General features: G+C 36.0%; 2 protein-coding genes across 2 annotated transcripts; both read right to left on the bottom strand.

Annotated features, from left to right (window-relative positions):
- Positions 1 to 695: 695 nt before the first annotated feature.
- Positions 696 to 1,634, bottom strand: LOC118829800 (olfactory receptor 4K13-like). Its single transcript, XM_036736675.1, has one exon. It carries the CDS (start codon positions 1,632 to 1,634, stop codon positions 696 to 698), a length of 939 nt encoding a protein of 312 aa, XP_036592570.1.
- A 6,665-nt stretch (positions 1,635 to 8,299) lies between these two features.
- Positions 8,300 to 12,385, bottom strand: LOC118829799 (olfactory receptor 4K13-like). Its single transcript, XM_036736673.1, has 2 exons — positions 12,320 to 12,385; positions 8,300 to 9,238 (listed from the first exon to the last, which is right to left on the bottom strand). The coding sequence occupies exons 1-2, from the start codon at positions 12,383 to 12,385 to the stop codon at positions 8,300 to 8,302; spliced, it is 1,005 nt and encodes a 334-aa protein (XP_036592568.1).
- Positions 12,386 to 12,872: the final 487 nt, after the last annotated feature.

Below are 12,872 nucleotides of genomic sequence, written 5' to 3'. Positions count from 1 at the left end.
GAATAGTGTGTTTGTGTGTATGTGTATGTTTCATGTCAACAGGTGCTTGTAATTGTGTGCAATTGCAATTGTGTGTAATCTCATCTGAATGTCACCCTCATAGTGCTCTATCCATGCACTTTGTTGAGGTAAACTAAACAGCCTTATGACCACTATACTCTACAGGGTATAACATAAATCAATGGCACAGTTATTACTCAATTGTTCTTTGTAAAGGGATTTAGCTATCCTTGGTCACAGCACCTGAAATCGCTTTTGAAATTCATGGAGAATTTGCCAAACTCTTTTCTTGGACTGCATCTTTAAAGCATTCAATTTTTCAATCCTTTCCTACCAGTATTTATCAAACTGAAACTTAACTATATTTCAAATAATTACAAAAGATCATAGGACCAAAGAACGGAAACTATTTTAGAAATAATCTCATTCAGTTGGTGATTTTCTATGCAGATCCTTGCTGAAGTCTTCTGCAATTTATAAGTCCAAGACTGAATTAAATTCCAGTTAGGAGGGTCTCAAAATTAAGGGAGAGTTAGCAATACACAAAGCAGAAAATAAAACTATTTCTCAAATATTATTTATAAATTGTTTTGAAAATAAGATTGATTTTTATTTATAAAATATGCATACATATATATGGAAATAGTCATTTTAAGAAATATTCTCTCAGGTACAGTTAAAAATTTCATCATCATTTAGCAGTTTGGCTTGGAGTAGATCTGTTGGTTTCTCAGTCTAATGATGGCTGCTTTCATCTCCTGATTCCTCAAGCTATAGACAATTGGATTCAGGAGAGGAGTGATAATTGAGGAAAACACTGAAAGAAATTTATCTAATGAATAACTAACTGGCCAAGCATAGATTAAGATTATTGAGCCATAGAAAAGAGTTACCACTGTGATATGAGCAGATAGTGTAGACAGAGCCTTAGACAGCCCACTAGGGGAGCGATGCCAGACAGTAACTAATATAACAATATAAGAGACAAGCAAAAGAATAAAGGAGATCAGGGAAATGAGCATACTGAATACAACAAGAAGCAGCTCCTGGACGGAAGTGTCAGTGCAGGCAAGTTTTAACACAAGAGGAAGGTCACAAAAAACATCATCGATCACATTAGGGCCACAGAAGGGCAGAGTCACCGTAAAGGCCATTTGACTCATAGTGTGCACAAAGCCAACTGTCCATGAAAGCAGCACACTTCCTACCAGAATTCGATGGTTCATGATAGTCATGTAGTGGAGGGGCTTACATATTGCAACATATCTATCAAAAGCCATGACTATGAGAAGAGCCATCTCACTCCCTCCCAACAAATGAAATAGAAATATTTGTGCCATGCAGCCCCAAAAGGAGATGGTTTTCCTCTCCCTTAAGAAGTCGACGATCATCTTAGGGACAGTAACAGTGGAAAAAAATATGTCAATAAAAGAGAGGTTGGCGAGGAGGAAGTACATGGGGGTTGAGTGCAAGTGGGAGTCAAAAGTCACCATAAGTACAATGAGACAGTTCCCAGCCAAGACTGATAGATAGGCAAGGAAGAAGATCACAAAATAGAAAATCTCAAGCTCCCAAGAATTAGTGAGACCTAACAAAATAAACTCATTTATCATAGAATGATTCTTCATCTTCATCTACTTGATATATTTCAAGCACCCAGAAGTTTTGCGAAGGGAGGAATCTGAAAACGAAACAGTTTTAGGAGAGAATTATTGAATATTATTGAGAAGTATGGAAAGCTGATTTTGATTTAATACAGAAAATATTGAATATCTAAAACTCTTTGAAATGTATCTCAGCATCCTAAATAATGCCAAAAATATTGAAGATGGTGTATTGTAAGAAAAAGGTTAGGCATAAAAATCAAGAGACAATCAGAGTAACTTACATTTGAGAGAAAGGACACATTGTGTCCCTATATATTTGACCATTTTGGTAGAATGAAACAATTGCTTGTAACTTAGTAACTGGACCTCAGTTTTTCCTGCCATTACATATGAGGAGGTGGCACCAGATGACTTTTAAGTTTTCTTCCACTTGTAGATTCATAATCCTCACTTTGTAATGACTACCTATGAGCTATTAATTACTTTTTCAGCTAAAGGTGTAGAATATAACAGGTTTCTGTGAAAATGTTCAAATTAGTCCACCTAGATAAATAGACATCTTGAACAATGACTCCCATGTGTTCACTATAGACCCTTTGCCCTTTGGTGTTACTGCTCAACATTTTCAAATAAATTTGGTCACTAAAATTATCAGATTGCTCTTTAGCTGCAATTACGGATTTTGAATAATTGTTGGATATTACGAAAAGGTCTTCATGTTCTTAAAAGTCTAGAAACCACTTTTCTATAACTCAGTATTTAGGATTCAAACCCTTAACTATCATGTATTCTTCATATTATTATTATTAATTTAATCATTATATAGAATTAGATAACCAATAATATTTGTTATTTTATATTTCCTCCATATACCTTATATACACACTTATCATCAATACCTGTTGGCTTTTACCATGTATTCACAGCACCTAGCAAGATTGCTGGCACCAAATATACTATGAATACTTGTCCTTCCTCTGGGTAGTGACTTCATCAGTTCTCTTTATTAAGATGACTATTTTGTCTGCTTATGTAGAGTAGTTGAGCTATTGGAGATAATGAGATGAGTTTTGTATTTTGTTATGCATGTTAGTACCAGGGTTTAGCCGTGCCTTCCTCTTGGAAGCATTAGGAGAAGGTAGAACCTGGCATAATAAATTTCAGTCCAGCGACTGAGACTGGAGACATGAGCAAGGAACCACAGTTAAGATCACATTAAATTATGCCACAATTATGATAAAGCAAAATAAATACTGAAATAAAATATTCCAACAAGGGAACAAAACAGTTTTCCACACAAGGATAATGTTCTGCAAAATGGTATAATCCTACAAGGGAAAAATAGACCTTTAATAGAGATGTGAGAGATAAAGATCGAGAGAGACAAAGAGAGAGATGACAGGTTATATGTATGTATGTATATGTATCTTTATTATGTATCTCTACATAGGTTTCATTTCTGTCTTTATCTCTAAGCATATAAAGATACTTATAGATATAAATGTAGATATACTTTCAGCCTAGACTTGTGCTTTTATTAGCTCTTGGTGACCAAATTCCTCTACCAGTGCAAACCAGCATCCTCTTTGAAATCCACTGAGAGGTTGTGATTTGCACAGAGTCACACCGTTCATATGCATTCAAAGGAGGTCTGAACGCAAGTTGTCCTGTCTTTCGAATCAATTGCGTAGGTTATACAGCATGATGTATTGAGAAAATTTAAAGGTCTGAATCATGAGCAATTGCTTATGATTTAATAAGTGAGAAGAGACAAAGGTCTTTACAGAATGCTCCTGTCTTAAATGGTCAAGGCGGGAGTGAAGAAAGACAGTTGACTGTCTTTTGTTTCGTTGTTTTTAAGAGAAGAAAAAGGAGAGAAAAATGAATACACAAGGGAAAAATAGAAAGAAGCGGACCTTGAGAATTTTTCAAAATTAGAGTCAGTAGACAAAGAATATGGTAACATAGTATCACAGAGCTGAAGTTTGGGGGAGAGGGACATCTTTGAAATCTCACTTTTATCTGAAACAAGCAAAGGATGATTGAATTCTCTCTGTCTCTGTCTCTCTCTCTCTCTCTCTCTCACACACACACACACACACAAGTCAGTCACAGAAACACTCAGAATTTGATAAATAAATACATTAAGTTAAACAAAGAAATAGCAGGGAAAGAGGAAGAGGAGGTTAAAAAGGAGGGTAAAGTTGAGGAGGGAAAAGTCAAGCCAAAAAAAAAACTTCAGCTGTGGAGAAAGCTCATAAAGGGGAAATGAAAAGCAAAAAAGATGCAAGAACCAGGGATCTAAATGTATACTGGATGAAGGGGAAAATGGAGAAGGAGAGGATCAGATAGCTTCCACTTAAAATTACTAATATTGATCCTATCCTTTTTTCTTCTCTACCACATTTTTTTCTTTTTGAAGAGATAAAGGGATAAGAGTGAGGGCAAAGATAGGAAAATTTATGAGGATATGATGAAGAAGAAAAGAGTTATAAACATAACTCTGGATGTGAATGGTATGTTCTTACTTGTTAATTAAATAAATAGCTTGATAAATGATTGACTGACTGACTGAGTGAATGAATGAATGAATGAAGTCCTGGACATGGAGCAAAAACTCCTGAGTTCAAATGTTTTCTCAGACATTTACTAGCTGTGTTACCCTAGTCAAGTCACTTAGTTTCTCTCAGCCTCAGTTGACACATCCACAAAATGAGGATAATAAGCTATCTCAAGGGATCATTGTAAGAATCAAATAAGAAAATGTATGTGTGCTGCTTGGCAAGCCTTAAAGCATATTATAAATGATAGCTATTGTTATGATGAAGAGCTTTCCATGCTAAATAAAAGAATTCATATTTGATCCTAGATGTGAAAGGAAACTTATAAAGCATATAAAGTAAGGGAGTAATAAGGTCTGATGAAAGATTTAGGAAGATGGCTTAGAAGTTATGTGAAATATGGATGGAAATTGGCTCAAGGGATATTTTAAAGTTAATACTGATAGTATTTGGTCACTTATCAGATATGAATGGGGGAAAAGGAGAGGGATGAGTAAAAAAAATGATTCTCAATGTTCAAGTCTCAGTTACTGAGTGACTCCGAAAATGATACCAGTGCTCAACATGGGCAGTTGGAAGGAAGGATAAGTCCGACATGGAGGAGAACTCAAGAAAAGAACAAATGCAAGAGAATAGATGGTGAGATTGGGAAACAAGAAATCTTTTCCCTCATTGTTACCTTCCCTTGTAAACATGCTCCACTGTCAATTTATCTAAATCACCCAGACTGGAAAATTAGAGTTATTTAGGAACTTCTCTGTTTTTTTTCTCCCTTACCAATGCCAGGCAGTTACTAAGTCCTTCCAAATCTACTTCTACAATATTGATTGAATCTGTCCCCTAATCCACATTCACAAAGATGTTAACTCAGTTAAGGATCTCAGAAGTTTTATCTTTGTGTTTCTTGGCCAAATTGAAAGCAATTGAATTGGACTGTTTTAATAGCCCCCTAACTGGTTCCCATGCTTCTGGTTTCTCCCATTTCTTTTTGAATTTTTTATCTGTTTTTGTGTGATGGGTCCCTTTGGTGGTCTGGTGAAACCTATGAGCTCCTCAGTATATTTGCAAATGCATTAAATATAATTAATAGATTTACAGAAGAAACCAATTATACTAAAATAAAGTTGTCTAAATGTATTTAAAAAACAAGTTCCCAGGCAGCAAGTTAAAGAGCCTTGTTCTGATTTATTCTTTACACAGCTGATAAAATTATCTTCCAAAGTAATAGGTTAGTCTGCACCTCAAAACCCATCAGTGGCTTCCTACTAAAAACAAATATATAAGTATATATAAAATATAATCCCCTTAGTCTTCCCATTAGGGCCTTTCATGCCCCCAGAGTTATTGCCTGTCTATAACAGAACAGAACAGAAAACTGCCTGTTTCCTCTTGTCATCTTGTTCTTACCTGTCTTGTCACACTCCAACAGGATTCCACCATGTATAGACAATCCTTATTCATCTTTTCTACTCATCAGTTCTAGTGCCCTTTAGTCCGTTAAGCCTTCTCTGGTCCACCCAGCTAAAAGTGACCACACCATCCTTGCTTTTTAGTGTTCTCTAGTCTGTTCTTATCACATTTTGTCTTTCTATACTGTTCTCATACTTCTATGTGTACATGAGAAGGAGGGTGGAAGAATGCCAGACTTGGAGTCAGAAGATCACCAGATTCTAATCCTATATGACCATAAGCAAAAATGTAACCTCTCACAGTCAATTTCCCTCATTGTACAGATAGAATACCTCCCTCACAGGGTTCTTATACTCAGCAACATAATAATGCATTCAAATTCTTTGCAATCATACATCAAGTAATAACGAATATTAGGATGGTAGTTTGCATGTACATAGTGCTTTAAGATTTGCAATGTTCTATGTTTCCATCTGAATCATTTATTTCATTTGAAATAGTGCATACAAAGTTCTACACAAATTATAAAACACCCATTATCTTATGTGTCACCCATTATTACTATAATCATTGTTTGATATTAGCCTGAATACATGATAGGGTCATAGATTTAGAGGTAGAGGATTCTGGTAGTTCATCTCATTGAGGTTGTAAACTTCTTCAAGTCAGAGACTATATAATTTTTCATCTACATTTCCCCCATAGCTAAGATATTGAATAGAACCTGGTAGGAAGTTACTAAATGTTTATAGAATTGAATTAAAGGGCAAAGGCAAAATTTTCAATCTCTTAATTCTATAGAACGTAGAAAGAGTTATCCAGATATTACTTGAGGATGACTGTGTCTTCACTGGCCTTCAATTGTAAAAGTCCATCTTTGCTATTCAATTAGTAAGTCTATACAGAAATCTGTCTGTTACGTGGCTCTAATACAAAAATTCTTATATAAGATAGCACCGGCCATTCAACCTACCACCCATAGATGAAGACATCAAGGAGCAAGCACTTCAATGAGACACAGACACAGTGAAGATGATGGGTTTCCTGGGGCTCCTGGAAGAGAGACTTATATGACATCCCAAGCAAGAAGAGGAAAAAATTAGAAACAGTTTTAGATAATACTGAGCACAGAAGACCAAAGGGCAAATTCACATGGGAATTATTACCAAGCCATGGTGGTTTTCCCTTGGCTTCAAGAGAAAAAAAATGTTGTGTGGTCATTAAAGCAGATGCAAATTTCAGCAAAGTGATAGACTTATGCTCTGTCTGAATTTGCTCCCAAAAAGGTTCATCCATGTAATACGTTCAAGGACGAAAATAATGGTTGTAGAAAAGAGATTAAAATGGAGCCTTCATTATGCAGGCATACAGACCTCCACTGAATTCCTTAAAACTTCTTTAATTTAATTGCTGTAATCATCATTATCCTGGTCATGTAGGATCCAAATGTTGAAGTTATCTTTGTTTACTACCTCTTTCCTACCCTCCTTGATATAATTAAGAGCTGTAAAGAGAGGTTTCTGTGAGAAGAGGTAAGGAGGTAGTAGAAAAGAGTAAATTACATCCCATGAAGAGGCACAAGTAACATATTATAGTAGAAGGAAAGCAGGGAGGGAGAAGAGTAGTATATGAGCTTTACTCTCATCAGATTTGGTTCAAGAAGAGAGTAACATATACTGATAAGTATAGAAATCAAACTTGTCCTACAGGTATATCATTAAGGCAGAATTCATGACTTAAAAGACAACCATGAGTATACTTGAATGGTCCAGAATCGCAGGATATGAGGAATTCTCTAAGTAGAAGGAAGAGGAGTTAACGCATTTATTGAAACTCAAAAGTAGCAGACCCATGGACCAGTGTCCCCAGTTCGACATCCAAAACCAGTATGCCCATCTCACAATAGTGACAAGGAGGCCACAGAAAAACATTATGGCAGGAAGCCAAGCCATACTGGTGCTTCCCCTGCCAATGCCAGGGCCCCCCAGCAAGAAGACCACCCACTGGCCTCAAGCCCCTGTTCAGCACTCTCTGGTCTCCATGAGGGTAAGCCCTGATTTTTTTGTAGCACCTGCAGCCACTTCCATTGCAATCTCCTATCTGTGTTCCAGCCAGCTGACTGCTGTCACTCTCCTTCAGCTTGTAACTGCTCTCACCAACTGCCTCACCAAGTGCCTCTTAGCTCTGCTCCAAGTGTTCAGCAAGCTCCTGCCACCACAAGCTTCATGTCATCAAGTGTAAAGGGATTTAGCTATCCTTGGTCATAGCACCTGAAATCGCTTTTGAAACTCATGGAGAATTTGCCAAACTCTTTTCTTGGACTGCATCTTTAAAGCATTCAATTTTTCAATCCTTTCCTACCATTATTTATAAAATTGAAATTTAGCTATATTTCAAATAATAACAAAAGATCATAGGACCAAAGAATGGAAACTATTTTAGAAATAATCTAATTCAATTGGTGATTTTCTATACAGAACTTGCTGAAGTCTTCTGCAATTTATAATTCCAAGATTGAATCAAATTCAAGTTAGGAGGGTCTCAAAATTAAGGGAGAGTTAGCAACATACAAAGCAGGAAACAAAACTATTTCTCGAATATTATTTATACATTATTTTGAAAATAAGATTGATTTTTATTTATAAAATATGCATACATATATAGGGAATTAGTCATTGTAAGAAATATTCTCTCAGGTACAGTTAAAAATTTCATCATCATTTAGCAGTTTGGCTTGGAGCAGATCTGTCGACTTCTTAGTCTAATGATGGCTGCTTTCATCTCCCGATTCCTCAAGCTATAGATAATTGGATTCAGGAGAGGAGTGATAATTGAGGAAAACACTGAAAGAAATTTATCTAATGAGTAACTAACTGGCCCAGCATAGATTAAGATTACTGAGCCATAGAAAAGAGTTACCACTGTGATATGAGCAGATAGTGTAGACAGAGCCTTAGACAGTCCACTAGGGGAGCGAAGCCAGACAGTAACTAATATAACAATATAAGAGACAAGCAAAAGAATAAAGGAGATCAGGGAAATGAGCATACTGAATACAACAAGAAGCAGCTCCTGGACAGAAGTGTCAGTGCAGGCGAGTTTTAACACAAGGGGAAGGTCACAAAAAACATCATCGATCACATTAGGGCCACAGAAGGGCAGGCTCACCATAAAGGCCATTTGACTCATAGTGTGCACAAAGCCAACTGTCCATGAAAGCAGCACACTTCCTACCAGAATTTGATGGTTCATGATAGTCATATAGTGGAGGGGCTTACATATTGCAACATATCTGTCAATAGCCATTACTATGAGAAGAGCCATCTCACTCCCTCCCAACAAATGAACTAGAAATATTTGTGCCATGCAGTCCCAAAAAGAGATGGTTTTCCTCTCCCTTAAGAAGTCGACGATCATCTTAGGGACAGTAACAGTGGAAAAAAGTATGTCAATAAAAGAGAGGTTGGCGAGGAGGAAGTACATGGGGGTCGAGTGCAAGTGGTAGTCAAAAGTCAGTATAAGTATAATGAGACAGTTCCCAGCCAAGATTGATAGATAGGCAAGGAAGAAGATCACAAAATAGAAAATCTCAAGCTCCCAGGAATTGGTGAGACCTAACAAAATAAACTCATTTATCATAGAATGATTCTTCATCTTCACCTACTTGATATGTTTCAAGCACCCAGAAGTTTTCTGAAGGGAGGAATCTGAAAACGAAACAGTTTTAGGAGAGAATTATTGAATATTATTGAGAAGTATGGAAAGCTGATTTTGATTTACTACAGAAAATATTGAATGTCCAAAACTCTTTGAAATATATCTCAGCATCTTAAATAATGCCAAAAATATTGAAGATGGTGTATTGTAAAAAAAAGGTTAGGCATAAAAATCAAGAGACAATCAGAGTAACTTACATTTGAGAGAAAGGACACATTGTGTCTCTATATATTTGACCATTTTGGTAGAATGAAAGAATTGCTAGTAACTTAGTAACTGGACCTCAGTTTTTCCTGCCATTACATATGAGGAGGTGGCACCAGATAACTTTTAAGTTTTCTTCCACTTGTAGATCCATAATCCTCACTTTGTAATGACTACCTATGAGCTATTAATTACTTTTTCTGCTAAAGGTGTAGAACATAAGAGATTTCTGTGAAAATGTTCAAATTAGTCTAGCTAGATAAATAGATATCTTGAACAATGACTGCCATGTGTTCACCATAGACCCTTTGCCCTTTGGAGTTATTGCTCAACATTTTCTAATAAATTTGGTCACTAAAATTATCAGATTGCTCTTTAGCCTCAATAACTGGATTTTGAATAATTGTTGGATATTACGAAAAGGTCTTCATGTTCTTAAAAGTCTAGAAATCAGTTTCCTATAACTCAGTATTTAGGATTCAAATCCTTAACTATCATGTATCCTTCATATTATTATTATTAATTTAATCATTATATAGAATTAGATAACCAATAATATTTGTTATTTTATATTTCCTCCGTATACCTTATATACACACTTATCATCAATACCTGTTGGCTTTTACCATGTATTCACAGCACCTAGCAAGATTGCTGGCACCAAATATACTATGAATACTTGTCCTTCCTCTGGGTAGTGACTTCATCAGTTCTCTTTATTAAGATGACTATTTTGTCTGCTTATGTAGAGTAGTTGAGCTATTGGAGATAATGAGATGAGTTTTGTATTTTGTTATGCATGTTAGTACCAGGGTTTAGCCATGCCTTCCTCTTGGAAGCATTAGGAGAAGGTAGAACCTGGCATAAAAAATGTCAGTCCAGTGACTGAGACTGGAGATATGAGCAAGGATCACAGTTAAGATCACATTAAATTATGCCATAATTATGATAAAGCAAAATAAATACTGAAATAAAATATTCCAACAAGGGAACAAAACAGTTTTCCACACAAGGATAATGTTCTGCAAAATGGTATAATCCTACAAGGGAAAAATAGACCTTTAATGGAGATGGGAGGGATAAAGACAGAGAGAGACAAAGAGAGACATGACAGGTTATATGTATGTATGTATATGTATCTTTATTATGTATCTCTACATAGGTTTCATTTCTGTCTTTATCTCTAAGCATATAAAGATACTTATAGATATAAATGTAGATATACTTTCAGCCTAGAGTTGTGCTTTTATTAGCTCTTGGTGACCAAATTCCTCTACCAGTGCAAACCAGCATCCTCTTTGAAATCCACTGAGAGGTTGTGATTTGCACAGAGTCACACCGTTCATATGCATTCAAAGGAGGTCTGAACACAAGTTGTCCTGTCTTTCGAATCAATTGCGTAGATTGTACAGCATGATGTATTGAGAAAATTTAAAGGTCTGAATCATGAGCAATTGCTTATGATTTAATAAGTGAGAAGAGACAAAGGTCTTTATAGAATGCTCCTGTCTTAAATGGTCAAGGCAGGAGTGAAGAAAGACAGTTGACTGTTTTTTGTTTCGTTGTTTTTAAGAGAAGAAAAAGGAGAGAAAAATGAATACACAAGGGAAAAATAGAAAGAAGAGGAACTTGAGAATTTTTCAAAATTAGAGTCAGTAGACAAAGAATACAGTAACATACTATCACAGAGCTGAAGTTTGGGGGAGAGGGACATCTTTGAAATCTCACTTTTATCTGAAACAAGCAAAGGATGGTTGAATTCTCTCTCTCTCTCTGTCTCTGTCTCTGTCTCTCTCTTTCTCTCTCTCACACACACACACACACAAGACAGTCACAGACACACTCAGAATTTGGTACATAAATACAATTAAGTTAAACAAAGAAATAGCAGGTAAAGAGAAAGAGGAGGTTAAAAAGGAGGGTAAAGATGAGGAGGGAAAAGTCAAGCCAAAAAAAAAAAACTTCAGCTGTGGAGAAAGCTCATAAAGGGGAAATGAAAAGCAAAAAAGATGCAAGAACCAGGGATCTAAATGTATACTGGATGAAGGGGAAAATGGAGAAGGAGGGGATCAGACAACTTCCACTTAAAATTACTAATATTGATCCTATCCTTTTTTCTTCTCTACCACATTTTTTTCTTTTTGAAGAGATAAAGAGGTAAGAGTGAGGGCAAAGACAGGAAAATTTATGAGGATATGATGAAGAAGAAAAGAGTTATAAACATAACTCTGGGTGTGAATGGTATGTTCTTACCTGTAAAATAAATAAATAGCTCGATAAATGACTGACTGACTCACTGACTGACTGAGTGAATGGATGAATGAATGAATGAATGAAGTCCTGGACATGGAGTCAAAAACTCCTGAGTTCAAATGCTTTCTCAGACATTTACTAGTCAAGTCACTTAGTTTCTCTCAGCCTCAGTTGACACATCTGCAAAATGAGGATAATAAGCTATCTCAAGGGATCGTTGTAAGAATCAAATAAGAAAATGTATGTGTGCTATTTGGCAAGCCTTAAAGCACATTATAAATGATAGCTATTATTATGATGAAGAGCTTTCCATGCTAAATAAATGAATTTATATTTGATCCTACATGTGAAAGGAAACTTATAAAGCATATAAAGTAAGGGAGTAATAGGGTCTGATGAAAGATTTAGGAAGATGGCTTAGAAGTTATGTGAAATATGGATGGAAATTGGCTCAAGGGATATTTTAAAGTTAATAGTGATAGTATTTGGCCACTTATTAGATATGAATGGGGGAAAGGGAGAGGGATGAGTAAAAAAAGTGGTTCTCAATGTTCAAGTCTCAGTTACCGCGTGACTCCGAAAATGATACCAGTGCTCAACATGGGCAGTTGGAAGGAAGGATAAGTCCGACATGGAGGAGAACTCAAGAAAAGAACAAATGCAAGAGAATAGATGTTGTTACCTTCCCTTGTAAACATGCCCTGCTGTCAATTTATCTAAATCACCCAGAGTGGAAAGTTAGAGTAATTTAGGAACTTCTCTCTTTTTTTTCTCCCTTACCAATGCCAGACAGTTACTAAGTCCTTCCAAATCTACTTCTACAATATTGCTTGAATCTGTCCCCTAATCCACATTCACAAAGATGATAACTCAGTTAAGGATCTCAGAAGTTTTATCTTGGTGTTTCTTAGCCAAATTGAAAGAAATTGAATTGGACTGTTTTAATAGCCCCCTAACTGGTTCCCATGCTTCTGGTTTCTCCCATTTCTTTTACAATTTTTTCATCTGTTTTTGTGTGATGGGTCCCTTTGGTGGTCTTGTGAAACCTATGAGCCCCTCAGAATATTTGCAAATGCATTAAATAAAATTAATAGATTTACAGAGGAAACCAATTATACTA

The sequence above is a fragment of the Trichosurus vulpecula genome, chromosome 8 (assembly GCF_011100635.1).
Source record: "Trichosurus vulpecula isolate mTriVul1 chromosome 8, mTriVul1.pri, whole genome shotgun sequence".
Classification (NCBI taxonomy): domain Eukaryota; kingdom Metazoa; phylum Chordata; class Mammalia; order Diprotodontia; family Phalangeridae; genus Trichosurus; species Trichosurus vulpecula.
Note: the sequence above shows the minus strand (reverse complement) of the source record. Positions and strands in the feature narration are given on the sequence as shown.